At 38.6% G+C, this 22,026-nt stretch overlaps 1 protein-coding gene across 1 annotated transcript; it reads right to left on the bottom strand.

Annotated features, from left to right (window-relative positions):
* Positions 1-6,731: 6,731 nt before the first annotated feature.
* Positions 6,732-19,543, bottom strand: LOC132762053 (amine sulfotransferase-like). The gene is made up of 8 exons (XM_060755060.2): positions 19,457-19,543; positions 17,234-17,422; positions 15,194-15,344; positions 14,530-14,738; positions 12,184-12,310; positions 11,155-11,249; positions 8,929-9,109; positions 6,732-7,033 (listed from the first exon to the last, which is right to left on the bottom strand). The coding sequence occupies exons 3-8, from the start codon at positions 15,333-15,335 to the stop codon at positions 6,894-6,896; spliced, it is 894 nt and encodes a 297-aa protein (XP_060611043.1). The 5' UTR covers positions 15,336-15,344; positions 17,234-17,422; positions 19,457-19,543; the 3' UTR covers positions 6,732-6,893.
* Positions 19,544-22,026: the final 2,483 nt, after the last annotated feature.

Here is a 22,026-nt window from a genome sequence, read left to right as displayed (position 1 = left end):
GAACAAAAAGCCATCTCATCCGACAGGTTTCCTGTGCCTTACTGTAACCAATTTAACCCTGAAGATTTGTCCAAAGAAGCTGATTTTCCTGATGCCATGTGTAGATAGTATTCCATGTGTAGAAAGTGCTATGCCTGCAGAATGACCTGAACTTTGCTCAGTTGTTAGAAAAACTGTAACTACTAGAAGCTGTGTTATTACCGTATTTTGCTGCAGACAGACTTGTTGGAAGGAATGTTACCTCCTTGGGGTAAAATCAATGGTTTTGTCTGTAATCCAGACTTCTTAATTGACAGTATAACATATATATTGCATTGTTATATTTGAGCATTTCCTGTAGATTATAGATATCTACTAAAAAACTAAACTGAAAAAATATCTGAAAACAACATTGGCACATGTAATAATATAACAAATTACATTAGGACATATTAACTACTAAAAATAGGAACAAGGAAAAAACTTAAAAAGAAAGTAGGGGGACACATGGCTTTGCTTTCGGACACTCGTGGTAATATTTGTTTTTTTAATCAATTTTCTCTAATACAAACATTATTGTTATTTTATTTATCTTTAAATTGAGGAAACATAAGTATTATTCTACTGATAATAATATCTACTACTCCCCAAATACTATTATTGATGACTTACTCCAATGACCTCTTAAATATGCAACAGAAAGTGATAGAGCATAATTTGATGTTGGTGGTATTTGAATGTGCTCCTCAATGTAATATTCCTAATATTAATTCTTCTGAATGAACTCCAGGGCTTACCCTAACAGTCTGGTATGTATTCGACTAAATACAAATGTTTCTTCATAAACTCTCATAAATGGTTGGTAATGCACTTGGAAGATCTCATGGCTAAAATCAATTTCAGCTGAACAGTTGAAATTAATCAAAAGGAAAAGTTTAAAAGGGAATATGCAAGCTAAAAATATATATGTGTTAATATTTGTTCGTTTTCTACATAAGATGATGGTGCTGGTCTAAGGTGGGCAACTGATGTAGTCAGCGTTGTGAAACGTATCCTGGAGCCAGGAAACGCTATCTAGCACATCTGCTTCTTCAGTCCCATTTTGATGTCCTTTATGATAAATCAAGCTCAAAATGTTCTGCATCAACAGTACCTGTATATTAAATATGAACGGCTTGATTGAATTCTTCTCAAGGCATCAAAATAGCATATACATTAAATATGAATAGCTGGGAGGGGGAGGACCTAATGGAGAATAAGTGATTATAAATACATCGCTGTCTCTGATTTCAAAATCCTCCAGTTTATCCAGGTATTCGGGGTTAACTAGGTCTTTCAGAACATAATACCCTTTTTATTCGATCAGGTATTTCCCTAATGATTCAATTGTTAGTAGCAATTGCAGAACAATTCAGAAATTGACAACAGTTCTTCCTTCTATTATGACAGGAAAATTTTCTTTCTCAATTATTCAAACAGAAACAGGGAATTGTCAGAATGGTGTACCTAACCAGACCCCAGAGTTTATGTGGCTTTTTGGTTGTTTTGCTGCTGTCACTTTGCTGTAGTTCCATCATTGATATGTATTCTCCATCTGGTTTCACCTAATCCTCCAAGTTTTCTCACACTGCCCTTACACGCTGCCCTTTATCCCAGTATCCAATCCCAGATTATGTGTTTTAAACTGGAATATACGAGTCCCTACTACCAGATAACCTGGGATAAACAGATAATCTGGGACCAGATCCTGGGATATAGTTACAGTGTGGAAGGGCCCTCAGGACCCTTCTACAAAGCTGTATAAAATCAACATTATCTGCTATGAACTGAATTACAGAGCAGTGTAAACTAAGATAATCGAGTTCAAATCAGATAATGTGGATTATCTGGCAATGCAGAAGGGGGCTCAATTTCTCTCATCTGGAGCAAATGGGAGGGAGGACAAACATGGAGGGTGCTTGCAATAAGCCACTGAATCATCATTTGAACAGAAATGTCAGTATCGACTTTGTTCCACATTTGTCCTGCTATAATGACTATGGACTTCAAAAAAGTGAAACCTTGAAATGTAGCCCAACTAATAGTGCAAATGGATATTAGTTGGACTGGCTGGAGAGCCAGTTCACAGTTCCTCAAACTGTTGGGAGGGACCAACTTTAGTTGTGTTTGGGTGCGTGGGCAGATGCTGCCCATGCCACATATGCATGCACACATGCACTCTGCCACTGCCACAAAAACCTCACCATATGCATGCATGCCTCCGCCACATTTGTGCTTGCATCTGTGGTGGTAGTGGCAGGGGATGGCCTTCATGGACCTGATTTGGCCCAGAGGCCATAGTTTGGGGCCCCCTGACTCAAATGATAGTGATATGAAGACAGATTGTTACAAAGCTGCAGCCCATGAGAGTGGCACTTTCTCTGAATCTGAGAATGATGTATCCTTCAAACCAGGCTCCGTTTAAGTAGTAAATGTCACACTAATGATTAGCTCCTGTGGCCTATGAATTGCTCAGAAATATCCTAACACTTCTTTTGCAACCTTAGTGCTGTGAATTGTCTTGTTGCCTGGCTGCTCTCCTGTTTTTGCTTGTTTCTGTTTTTGCCTTTACCTTGGACTAACTACCTTTTGGTCCACTCTGTTACTCCATGTTTGATCATAATCGAATGTGGAAGACAATGGGACAGGAAAAGAGGGTTGTACAATCTGTTCTATTTGAAGCAGAGAAATGCTCCTCAAAGATCCAAGCAAATGCATCTACTAAGTCTACAGAAGTAGAGATAGGAAGAGAGATGAATGCTAGTCATGTGCTGAACTATCATATATCCAGTAGGGATTAGCTATAGTTTGCTCCCATCTCTCTTTTTTGATCCTGACCAATGAAAAACTGCCTGATCAGCTTGACTGTGCCATGTATATATTTCATAGGTTACATATTATATTTTAACAATATTAAGTCTATAACCTGTAAAGTATTTTAACTGTAAACTGTTAATCTGTGACAAGAAATGTTTTATGCTCGGTTCTCTGAACAGATCTTTGGTTTGAAGGACACTCTTAGAAAATGCTTTCACAGTCTCTTTTTTTGTATCATTTGTTGTGTGTGTGTGGGTGCACATGTGTGTGCGCACATGCTTTAGCCTTTCAAGTGTCTGAGGAAGGAAAGGAGAGCAGGTTTTTCTTAGCAAATTCTGTCACTAGTCTGTTTATATTAATTTATTCCCAGAATTCAATAAAAAGTATTAAGCAGCAATGTCTGATGTTCTTCCAATATATTTTTTTCATAAAATATGACAGGTAGAAAATTTGACATACATTAGATAGTGCAAGAATTAAGAATTAATTATTAGCACATGAGCTAACGCCTAATCAAGTCCCATTAAAAAAGATTCTTGCAGAGAAAAGGCCATGAACAATTCTGGTAGATATAAGAAGGAAAGCTTCTATCCATATGTGTGCCACCTTTCAAAGTGGTTCCTAACCTTTGGGCTTCCAGGTGTTTTGGCCTACAAATGCCAGAAATCCCAGCCAGTTTACCAGCTGTTAAGAACTATGGGAGCTGATGTCCAAAATACCTGGAGGCGGAAAGATTGGGAACCGCTGTATACATCTACACTGAAGAATTAATGAAGTTTGACACCTCTTTAACTGCCATGGCATAATCCTATGGAATCATGGGAGTTTATTTATTTATTTATTTATTTATTTGCTTTATTTGTATACCGCATATTTCAGCCCAGACAGGCGACTCTATGCGGAGTTGTATTTTTACAATGTATTTAACCTTCCCTGCCAAATAGTGCTGATGCCTCACCAAACTACACCTTCTATAGGTCCATAGCATTGACCCACGATCATTCAAGTGGTGTCAAACTGTTTTAATTCTACAGTGTAGATGCATTCCAAGACTCCTTTAATGTTATGTGAGTGCCTCTTTTCAGGACTAATACCCAAGCTAACAGTATCTATCAAATTCCCTTGCTGATCTATGTCAGCTACATGGGTAAGGGGCACCTCTCATTGGCTGAATCACCATTGGGAGGGGCAAAACCCAAAGGAGAACCACTTTAAGTGTAGTATAAAATGGGGGAAGGGGAGGGGCTGCTCCTGCTGTTTTCAGTGTCCTTTCCAACTCCCGTGTCTATGGCCCTCTGACACGATGAGATCCTCCTCTGAGTTACCTGAATGTCAGCCTGCACAGTATATATTAGCCAGAGCCAGCACATGCACACGTGTGCTTTCACACTCACAGCCTTCTGCATTGTCTTGTGCTGACCTGAACAGGTTTGCAAATTTCAAACTTTGCCCTATGAAAAATCAGGAAAAATTATTCCTTGACATACATACCCAACATTTCAGCTTCTCATTTCCAAGTAAGATCTAACCGGGCTTCCTGGACCCTGGGAAGATAGCTCACTTTTCTTCTCTAGTCTTGCTGTGAACTAGGCTAGTGTGTATTGTTCAAGGACCTTGTCACATGTACCACTGAAGGAGTCCTGGATCGCTTCATTCTGCTGGCGCACATTGGGCACGATGACCCACCTCCCCATGCTCCATTCTGTCATGGTGTCTTCTCTTCCTCATCACATGAGGACGGCCCTTTTTTGGCAGCTCAACCTATCTTTCCTTATGGAAAGACGGGGAACCTGCTATTGTCTGCCGTCACAATTTTTTCGGCGGCAGCAGCACTCCAGCCACGGAGCCACCTGGAAGTAGTTGATTGGAGTGTGATGGAAGGCATCGGGTTATGTGGCCGAAGAATAAGAATCCAGCTACCACTACCAAAAAAAGGTACGTGTGAAGAGGTTGTAAGTCCCAAAACCTTGACACACTTTCTAGATGCATTAAGAACAGTCAATATTTGGCTGAGCATTGTTTTCTTGTTCTAATTGCACACTTTCAGGTTGCCAACGGCCTTCTTTATTTCTCAACATTTGTGATGACTTCTTAAATCTGCTCATTTCAATTGTCAAAATTCCTATGTGATCTCTTTTTTTGGAGCTATGTTTACCCTGTTTATTGCTTGTTTCTATTGACACAATAACATTCTCTTAGGCTGTCTAAACCAGGGGTATCAAACTCATTTCCAGCAAGGGCACATCAGCCTTATGCTTGCTTTTAAAGGGCCATTGGATCCATGAACAGAGAATCCATAAAAACAGAGTGCCAACTATATATATATATATATATATATATATATATATATATATATATATAATTACATACGTAGTAGTCAAAGCTGTTTAGTTAAATACATAAATAAATAAATTTCTATTTGTATACCACCCTATCTCCCCAAAAGGACTCAGGGCAGTTTCCAATATATAAGGCAAAACATTCAATTGCAAAGAAGAAAACCATACAATCAGATTAAAATAAAAATATAATAAAACACAAAAATCATACTAGAATCATACTAGATCCCCTGCTATGTGAATTGGGCAAGATGTAGTCTGTCAATTTCTAGAGATTCCAATTCAGCTTTCCTTTGGGATAACTGCTCAAATTGTATGATTATTTGTTCTTTTGTGTATTATTGATAGTTTTGCAACTCTTCTGTCAGTTTATTTCTCTCCATCTTCAATGTTGAGCCCTCCATTGTAAAATTGCCTCTAACTACTGCCTTCGTGGTGTCCCATTTGAGTTGTGGGCTGTATTCTTCTTTATTGTTCCAGTCATAAAAACTATGTGCTGCTTCATAATTTCAACTATTGAAAAAGAGAGCATTATTTTGCTTCCATGATCTTATCATGTGTGTTTTTAATTCTGACCCCCATTTTGCTATTAAAGAATGCTATGAACACAAAACTTGGACAAAAATATATTTATTATTTCGGAAGAATATTTTGTTTTTGAAATGTGATCAATCTTTGAATAACTGGCATGTCTTCCTGAATAAAACATTAAACGCTTTTCTTGCGATGTAGTTTTCTCCAGTATGCATCTATTACATTGTTTTTATTGAGGAGAGAGAGTATTTTATGCTTTTTCTTATTTTTCCTTTTATTTGTGGCAGAACTGTCTAATTTCTTGTCTATTATGCCGTTAGTGTTACCACCTATGAATATCACAACTTCTGCAGTTTTTTAAACATTGCCTCAGTATTGACTGCTTGATTTTTATTCCTGATGTAATAACACCCTACTATTGATATATATATCTTTCAAACAATCAATAACTTCAAGATTGCAGAATTTCAAAATTGTTATCTGAATCTTCTATTCCATTCTGACCGAATTGTTCCGCAAAGTAATTCTGAGATTGAACCTTTTTGCTTCCTTTTTTCAGTTGCGTTTCTTGTAAAAACACACAATGTGTGATTTCAAATTATTTATAGAATTCCAAACCCAGATGGAGAATTTAGAAAAAGAAAGCACCTGTTCTCTAACATCTACTTTGTTTGGGAAAACCCACTTTCAAAAGTTCCAGTTTCCTCTAGAAGGAACATTGTTAAGGACATCAAGAGAAATCTCTTATATTATCACTCTTATAATAAGATATTCAATAAGATCATTACCTGTATTTCAAAATTAGAATGCTGTAAGAGGATAATTGTAAGCAGATGTTTCATCATCTGTTTCCAAGCAATATGGATTAAATGCATGCGTGACGTAATTACTTTCAATTTCAATTCCGTATTTGCTCATCATCAGTGGTTGGGAGGAAATTCTAAATTCACCAAACTTAGGATGCTCCCACTCCTAATTTTGAATCAACGTTCAAATTGAACAAAGAACACTTGCTTCCAAAAATGTATTTATTTTTAGAAATTCCATTTAGAATTTTGACATTGTGAGAAACTTGTGCTAACATGTTTATAGTTTGTCCCAGCCACCTCATTTTTGTAAATTGATTTTGAAACAGGATTTCACAAATTTGTGTTTCACCATTTTAAATGTCCACAAAGTGGGTTTTTAAAATGGTTTCTCTCTTGGTACATCATTGATATCCCAACAGAACTTGAAGGGCAGCTTCTCCATCCGTTTCCTGAAAACACTGTCGAACCTTTCACTCTGTGCCACAGTCATAATATTTTTCCAGTCTCCAGTTGTACCTGGTGCATAATTCAGAAAGAAAGGAAGATAAAAGGGGTGAGTAATTTCTATTTTTCATAATAGGAATATTAATGGTTAAAAACCATACACTTTACTAGGATAAACACATGTTGTTTGGCACATTGTTACTATTCAACTGCTTGTTCTCTTATCTCCACTGTGTGGACACATAGAAAGCTACAAAAATCCATGGCAATATAATAGGAATTCTTTAGATTTTATTATGCTTATGAATGTAGAAACCACTCAGACAACACACATAGAATTGTAAACGACCTTATTTCGACCAGAATAGCTCATTTTAGCTAGATGTCATATCTGCTTAAGGGTAGGACTAGTGGAGAGTTTGATTTTTTTTAGTCAAACTTTTTTTTTATCAGGCTGAGATCAAACTTACTCTCTTGGAGAATTTCTCCACCCCAAATAGTTTACTGTAAAAACAAAAGCAAAAGTAGACTTGTGGCCACTTTTGCGTCTTTTTTTGTTTTGACATTTTGGACAGTTCATATAGCTCATAGAGGGCTCTCAGGTTGAAAACTGACTTACAAATTCCTGCAGCTCCTTGATTGTAAGATGCACATCATGCCACCGCCCCCTCCCTCCACCACATATAGATATCTTTTTAAATGGGGTGCATCATAGAACCACAGGATTTTTTTTCAAAATTTCCTAAACATTACATTGTTTTTTGGCAGAAACCCCACTGCCAAGTTTGACTGTTATTGCTCCACCCAGTTCTCACTATTCCATTGTGGAATAAAATGGCATGCTTGGCAAATGTAGTGCCACCTCTGTTCTGTTGTGCGCTGGGCCTGTAAAGAATTTCCTTTAGAACAGGACGTGCAACCTTTGCCCAGCGGGAAGCCAGGCTCTTAAGACTGTTCTCCCCTGGAAAGTCTTAAGGGTTGAAGCTTTTGTACAGGAGAAGCTTGCATACATCCTGTACATTAGCTTTCCTTGCTGAGACTAACTAAAAATGGCTCCTTTCCCTTCCCAATTGCCCTGAGCAAGGGGCGGGACCAAAACTTAATGATGATGGACAGGAAGCCTGCCCTACGACTGCAACCAAAGGAAGCCACCTGTCTGCAGAGTCCCTGAAACCCAGGGCTGCAAGCAAACATTTAATACAAAGCAAATAAATTTGGAGCTCCTGGTACAGCCGTACCAGCACAACCACTGTTTCATTATAATGGAACTTACTCAGTGACAAATAGGAAGCTTTGGTTGTACCTTTGAAACCACCTACGTAAAAAGTTGAGTTACTGTATTTTGTTCATTTTAACCCCTTATTGTACATCAAAATGTTATCAAAAAGATTGTTCTACAAATCTGCATTGAAACAAAAAGTATTGTGTACGTAGAAGAGCATGGAAATAGAGCTGCGAGCCAACATTTTTACATTAGTGAGGTAAATGTTCATTGTAGGAGAAGTGATTGCAATTCCATATTTTTTATGCAAAACAATGACCAAGTTCTTTACAGGGACTAAGACTTGATTATTCTACAATCCATACAGTTGAAATCCATAGAAATCACCAAGTATTTTGGAACAAAGTCAATAATTTTAAAATTAATAATTTAATAACATTTTTAAAATTCTAAAAGATTTTCTAAGAAACCTTTTTAAAAACAAATCTTTTTTGTTGGTGATAGTAATATGTATCTTATTGAAGGTGTCTTAGAATCAAAGACACATGTTATGTTAAGTACTTAAAATGAAACTAAACACAAACAGAATCCAAAATATCTCAGAACAGAAACAAGCATAATTCAGCACAATGAAACCAAGTTTTAAAAACCTAGATAATATAATGCATTTTTCTGTATCCCTAAAACATAATACAGTTAGCACCATGTGAGCACCACCACAGAGTTTCATTAGCCATAGACCTACCTTTTCGAAGAAAAATTCCTTTGCTTTGATCTAAAATAGCAGAAGATGCATCCTTCGAATTTACTCTATGATCCATTCTCATTTTATCAAATGAAGCCTTATCCACAATATCATCCACTATTTTTTCAGTCAAACTCTTTCCCAGAAAGTTACTTATTTTCAACACGGAGCTTTTCAGATCCTGAAATGGGGCAAGGTTTAGATATGACATCATACAAAAATGAAGATCTCCACAACCAACTAATTTAATAGAGCTGACCAAATAGTAGCATATTTATATTTATAAATATGAAAGAAGAATTCCAATGGGCAAGTCCTACTATTGCCTAATGTGTTCCTCTGCCACAATGTGGTCATCAATCTAAAATCTTATCTAGTTTTTAGGGGTGTGCACAATTTCATTTTTGTTTACAGGATTTGGATGGTTTGGCAGATTCAGTTACCAAATCCATGAAAATAAGCCTGATGCAAGGCAGCTGAAGCTTTAGCTGATATAGATCACAGCAACCATATCTTTTTGACTAATGGGGGCTAATGGGGACCAAGGGGGCTGAGCGGCACTCTACCAGAGGTGGTGCCATATGGGCAGGGCAGTCTCGCTAATCTGGAAAGCTGCTTCTCCTCTTTTGCTTTTTTTGCTCAGCAAGCTCCTCCATCCCTTCCCAACCAACCATCCTTCCCGGTGCCCAAATGGGGACTCACTTTCCCAGCAGAACTTTGTGCAGTGCAAGCACTGAAGGACCTTGCCCTCCCTCCTGGGGAATGATGGGAGTTGAGATTTTTCTCTGTGTGTGTTTCTAACTTTCTTTCTCAGACAATCCAAGGCCTGGTTGAGAGTTTCCATTCTCCTCCCCTCTTGTGGTATGTGCTTGGGAGTTCAATTCCCAGAACCTTCTCTTGTAGTTTTTTTTAATGTTATAGTAAAAGTAAAGGTAAATGTTTCCCTTGACATTAAGTTTAGTTATGTCCGACTCTGGGGGGTAGTGCTCATTTGCATTTCTAAGCTGGAGAGGTGATGTTGTCTGTAGACACCTCCAAAGTCAAGTGCCTAGCACAGGCCCGTAGCCAAGATTTCGATTCGGGGGGGGGGGGGCTGAGTTTTTTTCATGGGGGGTTTTGGGGGGGCGAGTTTCGGGGGGGGGGCTGAGTCTGAGTGAAAGAGGGTCTACCCTAGCAAACCTTTTGTATCATTACCCCAATAGCCCCATGCATATGGGATATATTGAGTATGGTGATCAGATCATGATATGAATAAACATAACAGTTTAAATAATGCACCAGTAAGGCCTTTTCGCGAACCACCATGAGAATTTCGGGGGGGGGGGGCTGAAGCCCCTCAACCCCCCCCCTCCCCCGGCTACATGCCTGGCCTAGCATGACTGCATGCAGCGCCGTTACCTTCCCACCAAAGTGATACCTATTGATCTACTCACATTTGTATGTTTTTGAACTGCTAGGTTAGCAGAAGCTGGAGCAAACAGCAGGAGTTAACCCCACTTCCCGGATTCAAACCACCAACCTCTCGGTCAGCAAGTTCAGCAGCACAGCAGTTTAACTCACTGTGCCACCATAGGGTCCAGTGAGTTAAAAACTTTTATTTTTTTAAAAAATCCAATAATAATAATAATAATAATAATAATAATAATAATAATGGATTGGTGAAACATTCTGAAACTTGGCAGGCCTGCAGAAGTAAATGTGACCTTCAAGTGAGGCAAGTCCATGTTGATAAACCTAAAAATGATGGAGAAATGAGCTTCTAAAGTTTCCCCACCCATGGCAATGGACAAAAATTTCAGGCATAAAAACAGAAACCCCTCCCAAATTTGGGAAGTTCCCTAAAAACAGAACAGGGGGTAGCCAAAAACCAGGCACTGAAAAAAACAGCATGGGCTTTTGCCAAATTACACACTCCTTCTTACCACATTCCTTAGGATCTGGTTTGATCTAGAAATAAATGTTTGAAGGGGGAGAGCTCAAAATTTTTAGGTCCCCTGAGTTAAAAGATTACTCTGTAGGTAAGTTTGGGGCACACTACATTTTGGATCGGCCTACCAACAGAACGGAAGACATTTTATCTTGGAAGGCGAGGTATGTATTTCAAAAGATTAGTTGTAATTATGCCTGATTTGTCCTGGGATAGAGAGTCAGGGTAGATCCACCCAAAGTTAGCTAGCTTTTCATGGCTGTTTAACATCAAGTAAAAAGAACCCTGTTGTACCTTACTTTTTTCATTTCTTCATACATAAGGAATAGAATATCCAAGTGGTCCCTCTGAGCAGTCCAGCCTTCTACATGGTCTAGCCATAAATCACCTTGCACTTGTAGGAAAAAGAGACAAAGGAGTAACTGTTACTGCAGTTAAATGGCATCATTTAACCATCGGCTATGACTATGGTGCTATAGATTGCAAAATTCCAGTGCAGCTTAGGGTTCAGTCAAAGGCTAGTCCTGCCAATAGACAGAATGAGGAAGATGCCTCATAGATATTATTTTGAGGAAGAGTGAATAGATACTTGTGTTTGCCATCAGTCTCTCTTGCATTTGCCAAAGAACACAGCCTCGCAGTTGTTCATTCATGACACTGAGTGACCTTTCATCTTCCCCTGTGCCTTAGCACAATGTCATGAATCAGTCTTTGTCCCTCTCCTCCCTTCCCTTTACATATTCCATCATCAGCAGGATGGGAATGATACAGATAACATAGTTCTTAGACTGATTACCCAGTGTAGAAGTAAGGGTAAATTAGCAGAACCTACAACAAAATGTTGCTATGTAACATTTTCTGTAATAGACGTGTCCTGCCAAATAACTAGTTTCTTACCTTCCCCTTCTTCGAAGAATCAAGTATGGTTGTTGACCAAGTGGAGAAAAATGATGCCCCAAGTCTCCAACTTGGAGGGGGGAAATCCAAGTCCTGCTGATCTGGAGGCAATGCAGTTCTTGCATTTTAAAAGTAACTTCTCCAACTTGGAGAGGGGAAACCCAAGCAAGGAGAATTCTGGGAAATGTAGTTTAGGGTGGGGCCTATTTTGTATAATTGGACTTGAGCAACCATGGATTTTGATAACCATGTTGGATCCTAATACCAAATCTCAGCAGATACCAAAGGCCATTGCTGATCATCACTTGGAACCTATTAGTAATGACATCTTGTGCAGCGTAATGGAATTAATATTTCCCCAACATTTCAATTTTTGGTCAAACAGTAGAAGTGAAAGCAATTTTTATCTTCACATTCGTATTAATGCTTACCTTTACCAGCCAAAAACCTCTCCATGAGAATTTCAAAATCTTCTATTTCTTCATGTTTTAATGACAATTTGGAAAAATAATAATAGGACACCAAGACATCCTTTGGGTTTCTGGCCACATAAATAACCTGAAAGAACAATGAGGTAAAATTTCCTGATCATGGGAACAATATGCAATGGGACTTCCTTTCAAATTCGAGAGTTCTCAGTGTGATATCTGGTTTTATCCTAATTTACTGCTGCCTATGCACTTTCAAGGGCAAGATGGATGGATGGCATCCTTGAAGTGACTGGATTGACTTTGAAGGAGCTGGGGGTGGTGACGGCTGACAGGGAGCTCTGGTGTGGGCTGGTCCATGAGCTCACGAAGAGTCGGAAACGCCTGAACAAATGAACAACAACAAATGCACTTTCAAGATTAACTGAGAGAAAGAAGTTGCAATGTAAACTTTCATAAAAGTTTTCTACTACTTCCTTTCATAAATCAATGAAAATTTAAGCTGTAACATCCTTCTCTCACTGTCTCAAAGATGCTGCAGGATTCTTTTGCATATGAATATTCCAGCTTAACATTACAATGTGTTTAAAAAATCAACCTGAGTTAAGCTCCTATTGGCATGCATTGCCTGTAGAATGCTTACGTTTACCTTTAGCCTTGACACTTTGCTCAGATAGAACAGAAGGAAAACTGGATTCCCCCAAGGAGTCCTTTTTCAGCTACTAAAGTAGAAAAACAGTTTATTGCACTTCTGTTACTGCCAGTGTGCCAGGTCTCCTAATGGCAATGAAGTAGTGTAGTGTTTATAGAGTTGTAGCCAAGGCAGGCCAGGGGTGGGGTGGGGAAGGGCAGGTGGAGTGGGGTGTATTGTGTTAGGGGTTCAAAACCCCCTCAAAAAAATTCAGGTTAAAAAAACCTAGTTTACTCATGAATATTAACTGGTTAGCCAAATCTCCATGCTAAGTCTATGAGAAGTAAAAATTAAACGAGTCCCTCCAGAACTGCAAGCACTATCTCGAGCAAATTTTGACAATTGATTCACACTGTCATTACTTGCTGTAATAGCCAATATAGTGGAAGCAACCAAGTTGGCCTACCCTTAACTGGCAGGCAAAGCTGGGGTGGGGGGACGCGGGAGATTTGAAGGCCCTCATGAAGGAGACCAGACTTGGTGGGATGGTTGACAGGGGCAGAGCTGCAGGCTATTTAAGGCTGCTCTGCCTCCTGCTGTGCTCTTTGCTTCAGCATGAGGTAGGAGGTAGGCTCCTAATGGGGTGTTAAGCCTTTCCCTCCTTTCTGCCCCCCTCCCTTTTTCCAGATAGTAGGGTTCCCATTGCTATGTCTATATATAGATTGTTTTCAACTCTTAAACATTTGAAAACATACATAAGAAGCACAATGGGTCAAAAAAGACTGGTTGGACTTGCACTCTTGAGTGTCCACTGAAGCTTATCGATGGAGCCTGATTTCTGTCAAAATGTACTGACACAATTTTCAAGTGTTTCCAACAGACATTGTGGTATTCTTTTGTAACTATAAATTATTGATTAACAGTCATTTTCAGTTATTTTAAGACTTGAAACTTTGTAACTAAAAAAGAAAATGCATTTAATTAAGTCTAAATAAAATATATAGAATGAACCATACTATTTAAATTATTTTGTGTTATGGGATTACTTCTCATGATTAGAATTTTTTTCTGGCTATGGCCCCGAGTGTTTGGCTCTACAATTATCCCTTGAGACTAGTTTTTGAAAGTGAGATGCAACCTATGATCCCAACACTTTTTTTCTTCCTGTGTGATTGCTTACTAGTTTTACCTGATGAAACACTCAGTCAGAAACTAATACATTGCATTTGACGCCTTTTCTTTGACCTTAAAATGGTATTGGTAGAATGATTATTTTTGAATTTTGTATACTGCCTATCTTTTTAAAATTTTCAGCTGCTACATCATCCTAGTTTTTTTTTCCTAAAGGGAACTTTATGTATCAAGGATTTTTTATTATGTGTTCACTGGATATTTATATTTATCTGAATGAAAAATGCACATTTTTGCTGTCATTGCTTATTCTCAGAGGACCTACATAGTCTTTTTCATTTTTGCCCACAGCATGTCTGCATCTTCTGTAAATTATTTAAAACAAAGCTTTTTCTCTCTTATCTGTCTTTGGTCTTAATTTGTGTGTGTCTTACAAGTCATTGGATCAAATCCTCCCCTGCAAAACTTGCTAACTCCAGTAAATCTCATTGTAGAAATGTATTCTCTGTATCTGACAAACTCAGGGCAGTTATTCATGTCATGTTAGCAAATCAAATGAATGAAGTGATAGATTTAGTATGCTCTACCTTGGCTTTTCCATTTCTTAATCCCTTAGGCATTAAGTGGTAGGGCAGATGGGAGGCAAAGAGACGAGGCGATGGCCAATTGGCATAATCTTTATTGAAGACATTATACTCCAGCCATGGAACTCTGTCATGGAGGTCTGTATCTTCAGTCCCATTTCTATGACCTTCATGATAAATGAGGCTCAAAATTTGCTGTGTCCACAGAGTGCCTGTATCAATATGAACAGCTCGGTTGAATTCATTCCAAGGCATCAGGGGACTTTTTACTTGAAGGGCAATGTGAAGGAAAACGCCATTCCATTTCTTAATGAACATATAATTTAAATTGCAAGAACAGTTGAGACAATAAAGGAAGAATGGGAAAGGAATCATAGACCACAATGAGGTTAAGATACAAAAGGTTCAGTCATAGTTTTAGTGTTACTTTTAAACACTAATTGAGTGTCATTCCAAGGACTGCAATATCTATTAACAGCATTTTTCTATGTGTAAAGTAATTTTTCTTTTCTCCATTTCTCAAAACTTAAATTGTTCCTTTATAATTACCTTAAAAATGAATAATCAGTTAAAACTGTCATACTATACAGGTATGACATGTTGATTTGGGATAATGGAATTATATATGGCAGAGTATCATTTGCAAGGAAAATATGACCAATCTTACCTGATTTAGGAAAAGTGACTACAAACACATCACTGTCTCTGATTTCAAATTCCTCCAGTGAATCAATGTGTTCTGGTGTAGCCAGATCTCGGACAAAATAAGATCCTTTGTGTTTGAACATATACTTCTCTGATGGCTCCATTGCTAGTGTCTTTGGCATCAAAAAACAAAATGACAATTGTTTTTCTCCTTAATAGGCAGGGATGAAAAACAACAAAGTAATACATGGATATTGATTCATTTATTATAAATCTCTGTAAAATCCAATCATTTCTCCAGTACTCAGAGATCATAGTATAATAGAATATTAGACTTGGAAAGAACAACAAGGGCCATTTAATGAAAAACCTACCCTACAGGGACATACATGTATACCAGTCCTACAAGGTGCCCAGCTCTACATATATTAAATCATATTGGCCTTCCTGTGTTAAGAGTTCATTTTCATCTTCTTTATAACCCAAGTTCTCTCTGTTAGTGTAAAGACACTTATGACTATGGGCCATTCTCCCCAGCTGATTCTTTATGTTTGTTTTCTGCCTACTTTTGCCTTCTTTTACTATTGGTCCAAGTCCCTGTGTATCATTGAAGTCATTTCACAAATATTGCCTGTATCTCCCATGTAACTCAGTTAAAGTCCTTCTGATCAGATGTATGAGAAATGCATTCCTTTCAACTTCCGTGAGGTGCAATCCATCAAAATCGTGATGCTGATTATGATGATATGCTGAGAAGCAGAGGCAGAAGGATTAGTATCTCTAAAACCACTGTTGTTCCGAACACTTTGAAATTCTAAAACATGTTGACTCCCTACCAATAGATTTAGTTGCATAAAGGCATTCTGAATCATGCTAAATCTTCTGTTAAGCTAAACACTTATTACAACTGTTTTTTTAAAACAAAAACAAACGTTGACCAGATTCCAGTTGAGGAATTCTAGATACATTAAAGTTCAAATTCAGTGCGATGCAGTGAATCCTGAGGCCACTAGTCCCCACATACTGGGCAGCTGCTGCTGCTTCTGGGAGTAAGGGCATCTCTTCTCCAATTGATTAAGAAGAGACTGACATTCTCATCTCTTGCAGAGAGTGATCTCTGGTGTGATAGGCAGAAACAGGATCCCTGTCATAAATGTCCTTCATGCTTGAGATCACTCATGTGGGGGCTAGGTGAATCTTGTTCAACATGCAACAGTAGTTTGTACTCAGTTAACTTAGTAGGAGAGAAGAGGGGGTGACAAATTCTTGCTCTTTTCAGTAGATTCTGGCAAAAGCAAACTGCTGAAGCTGTCATAACTTATATTTTCTTTTTCATTAATTACTTTTGGCATCTTAACCACACTCAGATGTTGCTTAGTTATTATCCCAGATAAACAATGACTTCTAATGAGATTTCTATGTGCCATCTGGAAGATAAAGAAATCTACTTAAAAGTGCAAATATCATAGGAAATAAAATTATGTAAGAACAATTCCCAAATGAATATAAAATATGAAAAAGAGCAAGTTCCATATAACTCTTTCCTTTCAATTTCGGCATCAAAGGTGGACTTCTAAATCTAATCTCTTCAAGTTCCCCAGGCTGGCAGGGTGACTGGAAGGTGGGATAGGTATTAAACACCTTTCTTTCCTTCCACTATAAGGACATGTGACCTAGCCATCACCATATCCCCCTCTGATCTAAACAACTTATTGCTGCCCCAGGTCCCATATACATTGAATTACAAACAACAATATAGGGACAAACAAACAACCAAGACCAAAAAAGGGGAAAAAACCAAAATTAATTATGAGACATTAATAATCTCACCATGTTATCCCCACTTCTGGGAAGTAGAGGTGCATCTTGAACCTGAGCCCCTTGTCAAAGTTTGTTTTCTGGCAAAAAGATATGGCCCATTTCCGATCAGGATTTATCTGGGGATCAGATGCCCATAGGACCCTTGCAGGCAAGCTAGCTATTTTTATGAACTTCATGAAATTGCTAGTATTCTACATGTCTTTTCCCCAAGACTGTGCCCTTCATGAGATGTGGCTCTTACCTCTCCTTTGTCTTTGTTGCTCAAGTTTTCTCAGACTCACCTTATTGCTTTGTCAAAGGATCTGCAGCAACTCAGTCCAGCAGTGAGGATGAACTCGTCCACAAAGACCGTTCTATGTTTGCCAAGACTCACAAGAGGTGTGCGCCAAGGAGTTCCAAATAAAGTGTCAAAGTTGTTCTGGGAGTTTCACTGTATTGATGGACAATAACATTCAAATACAATAAGGTTGCATTTAAACTGTGCAGCTGGGTACACTAAAACCAAAATATGTATACATGTATTCGGAACCTTAATTTTTCTACAATTGATTGGGTTGTAACTGCTTCGTAGACAGACTAAAAAATGAAGCAAACTAGCTCCCTTATTTTCCCACGCTGCCCTTGCTGGTTTTCTGTTGAATAGGCTTCTGAAAGACATTTATTTCTTAGTGAGTTTAATACGTAGCTCCTCTTATCGGTATTAAGCACATTCAAAAGCACTAACTCAGTGTTCTCAGAATAAGACAATGCAGGGCATTCAGCACTGCATAATTTCAGCATTTCTTCATTGAAAGTTATTTCAATGAGGCCAAAATTAATTCATAGCTTCAAGCAATTGCAAAGGCCATGATGCTGAATCAGTCAGCCATGGAGCATTCTCCTTCCAAAATCTGGAACAAACCACAACTTTGGACCTCTGCAAGCAGTTAGATCAGGTCCAAGACTGAACTGGCTACACTTATTTACATGGCCATCCTGTATTTCCTGAGCTTGGGCAATCCGGTGATATTAAATGTGCTATGTCCCTCTGCTCTTTTCTTTGCAGCAGCCAGTGGGCACAACATAGCACATGAAGGTCACTCATTGCCTGGAGTGACCATAGCTAGAGTGATGAGGTGATTGGAGGAGGAGTGATTCCTTTTCTCCCCCTCCTGCATCACTCTGGTGCCCCAGCAGATGTTACTCCAGCAACAACAGATGTTATTCCACCAACACCAGCCATGTTGCATCCACTGGTTACTGCAGCAATGAAAATAGGAGAGGGGTGATAATGGTGGCCATGTGGCAGTGCTGGTTAAGCATTGCTGGATAGTCAGAACTCCCTCCTACCGCCATAGGGTAGGGCTGGGGGGGGGGGGGGCACTCAGAATCAACCTGGGATAATCCAGCATTTACCATCCTAAATGGCCATCTCTAGTTTCCACCTGAAATGGAAGAGTTAGGTCGTTTTCTCATTTATAGCTAATTACTTATAATGTTTTGTATTGATCATCAAGAAGATTATTACATACCTTAATACTAAAGTTTTCATTGTACTTGTTCAAGCAACACAATAATTCTAAAAAAGTACTGGTTCTTAGGGTTGAAAAGTTAATGTGCATTCCCATGTACAATAAAATATTCCGAAGCTAACACAGGAGCAAAGAGGCGTTTACGATCAAATAATGAACACTATCCATAATGGGGAAGGAGAAATCTTGAGTCAGAAGGAACAGGTAAAATGTTCCTAATAATACTGATTCTGGCAGCAATTCAATTTCAAAATTACATAGATCTTGCTTCGTCTGGAATATCAGCAACATTGCTACCAGGTGGAAGAACTGGGCATTCTGCTTTGAAATTGCCATTGAATATGGAATACATTGAAAGTTCCAACGTGCAACATCTCAAAACATCCAGCATGGGAAAAGTATTACAGAAATGCAAACTTATGATTTGGGATGAATGCATAATGTCACCCAAAACATCCCTTGAGGCTCTGGATCGAACACTACAAGATTTGCGTGCCAGTAAAGGACCATTTGGAAACACAATAATACTATTGGCAGGAGATTTCAGACAAACATTAACAGGAAATTCCACGATCAACACCAGCTGATGAAATAAATGCCTGAAATACTCCACTTCGTGACAACATGTTAAAACATTAAGATTAACAACAAATACGCGTGTCTGACTCTAGAATGACCAGTCAGCAGAAATATTCTCTCATCAATTGCTAGACATAGGGAATGGCAAGGTACCAGTAGATCAGACCACGGAACAAATTACATTGCCTCAAAACTTCTGCAGCATTGTGACATCAAAACAAGAATTGATAGAAAAAGTATTTCCAAACATACAAAACAACTACAAGAATCACGACTGGCTAGGAGAACGAGCAATTCTGGCACCAAAAAACACAGAAATCTATGCACTTAACCATATCATTCAGTCAAACATTCAAAGTTAAGCAGTAACATACAAATCCATCGACAATGTTGTGGAAGCAGATGAGGCAGTTAATTATCCAACAGAATGATTGAATTATCTGGATCTGCCGGGACTGCCACCACATATACTGCATTTGAAATTGGGCGTGCCTGTTATCATGTTGAGAAACATCAATTAGCCAAAACTATGCAATGGCACATGCCTTGCAGTCAAAGCATTGCAGTCAAATGCACAACGTCAATGAAGCAACAATCCTGACAAGACCATTCAAAGGAGAAGACGTCCTGATCCCATGCATTCCAATGATTCCTACAGATATGCCATTTCAATTCACCAGGCTTCAATTCCCTATTCGACTGGCTTTTGCAAGCACAATCAACAAAGGACAAGGACAATAATTAGAACTGTGTGGCATAGATCTAGACACCGAATGCTTCTCACATGGACAGTTGTATGTTGCATATTCCAGAGTCGGAAAACCACACAATCTCTACATCAACACTGACAAAGGAACAACAAGAAATACTGTTTATCCACAAGCATTAAGAAATAAAATATATTAAGTATGAGCACTTTCTCATTATTTTATTTTCCATACCACCACACTACGCCACAGCAACAAGTGGCCGGGTACAGCTAGTAGTGTTCCCTCACTTATTGTGAGGGTTCCCTTCCAAGCCCCCCCCCCCCGCGATAAGTGAAAATCTGCAAAATAGGGGTATTCAAAGAGAGTTGTAGTTCACCTACAGCTAGAGAGCACTGTAGACTCAAACAATGAAGGATCTGCACCAAACATGCTGTTCCGGCTGTTAGGAATTGTGGGAATTGAAGTCCAAAATGTCTGGAGGGCCCAAGTAGGCCAGGCCTGCACAAATATACAAACAACACACACACACGCATATATACACTTGTACATACATACACACACATATACACTCATATATATACATATATACACACATAAATACATATATACACACATACACATACATAACACATACACATATATACACATATACATATACACATGCACACACATACACATATACACATACATACACATATATACATATACACATGCAAACCACACAATATATACATATACACTAGGCTTGTTTGTGCAAGGAAAAAATGATTCAAAACCTGTTTCAGATGTAGGGGGCACTGACAATTCAATTTGGAAATGATTTCTGAAATTTTCTGAAAAAAGTCAGAATTTTTTGAAATTTCCGAAATTTCCGAATCGCTTCGTTAATGGCGGGCGCGATTGCGCAATACAGGAAAAACTGCAAACGGAACAGGGAAAACTTCTGGGGATTCCCTTTCCCTCATTTTTAGACAGCTACTGACAAAACTTGCCACAGTGGCAGAAAACATTCTCCTCTGTCAGTATACTAAATTTCAACATGTTTAGACAATCCCTGGGTTTTAGACAATTTTTAAAGTAACTTCATTTATCTAATAAGGAATATTACAAGAAGAAGAAATGTGCTACCTCCAGGATTCTTTTGGAAAATGTAAGTCTATCTCTCTGTTTTGCATTTTTGTCTAGAGCAGACATCTCTGAATATGAAAAAAATGGAATTTATCTCATAACATTAAATTAATTTATTACATTTGCTTGTTTCCAAGATAAGCGGAGGCCAAGCCTTTAAACTTGTATTTGGTGGTTCGGCAAGGAAATTATTAGCAGATTAGGAGATTTCTTGTTTCCCAAAGTACAATGTGTAACCCCAAGGAGAGAAAAAGACCTTTAAACTTGTATTTGGTGGCTCAGCAAGTAAATTATTAGCAGATTAGGAGATTCCTTGTTTCCCAAAGTACAATGTGTAACCCCAAGGAGAGAAAAGGACCTTTAAACTTGCATTTGATGGTTCAGCAAGGAAATTATTAGCAGAAAATGGGATTTGCAAGTCCAAAGGGACTTTCTGGGATTCCAAAATCCAAAGTGTAACCCAAAGGGGATTGAGGTCTCTTGAAAGTTTAATTCACTGCTTCTAAAAGGGAAATTGGCAGTGGAAGGCAAGAGAAGAACATTTCTCCCAGCTGCCCTTATGTGCTGCCCTGCCCTGCCCTTCTTCCCTCCCTTGTCATTGGCTTGAGGCAAGCATCCCAGCATGCAAGCTGCTGCTTGCCTCCAAAAACTGAGTCATTGCCGATTCACTTCCTGAGTCGGAACAAAGATGGTGACAGTGGCTTTGAAAGGGCAAGGATACTTCTGGGTTCCCAAATCACTTCGAAATTGCTTCAAAAAGGAATTTGATCCGAATAACGAGGATTCTGACTGGACCTAACCATACCTAATATACACATATACATATACACATGTACACACATACACATATACATATACACAAGCACATATAAATATACACATACACACACATATATACACATGCACACGCATACACACATATACATATACACATGCATTTCCCACCTTGATAACCTTTGAAAAGCCTTGCAGCTTAAAAGCCTGGCTTCTTCCTGCATGCAGGAAACCTTTGTGGGGAGGTGTTTCCTAGCCCAGATTGTTTTATGTCTGGAATTCCTGTTTTCTGAGGGCCACAGCAACGTGCAACCAGGGTACAGCTAATACTT

This window comes from Anolis sagrei, chromosome 1 (assembly GCF_037176765.1).
Source record: "Anolis sagrei isolate rAnoSag1 chromosome 1, rAnoSag1.mat, whole genome shotgun sequence".
NCBI lineage: Eukaryota > Metazoa > Chordata > Lepidosauria > Squamata > Dactyloidae > Anolis > Anolis sagrei.
Note: the sequence above shows the minus strand (reverse complement) of the source record. Positions and strands in the feature narration are given on the sequence as shown.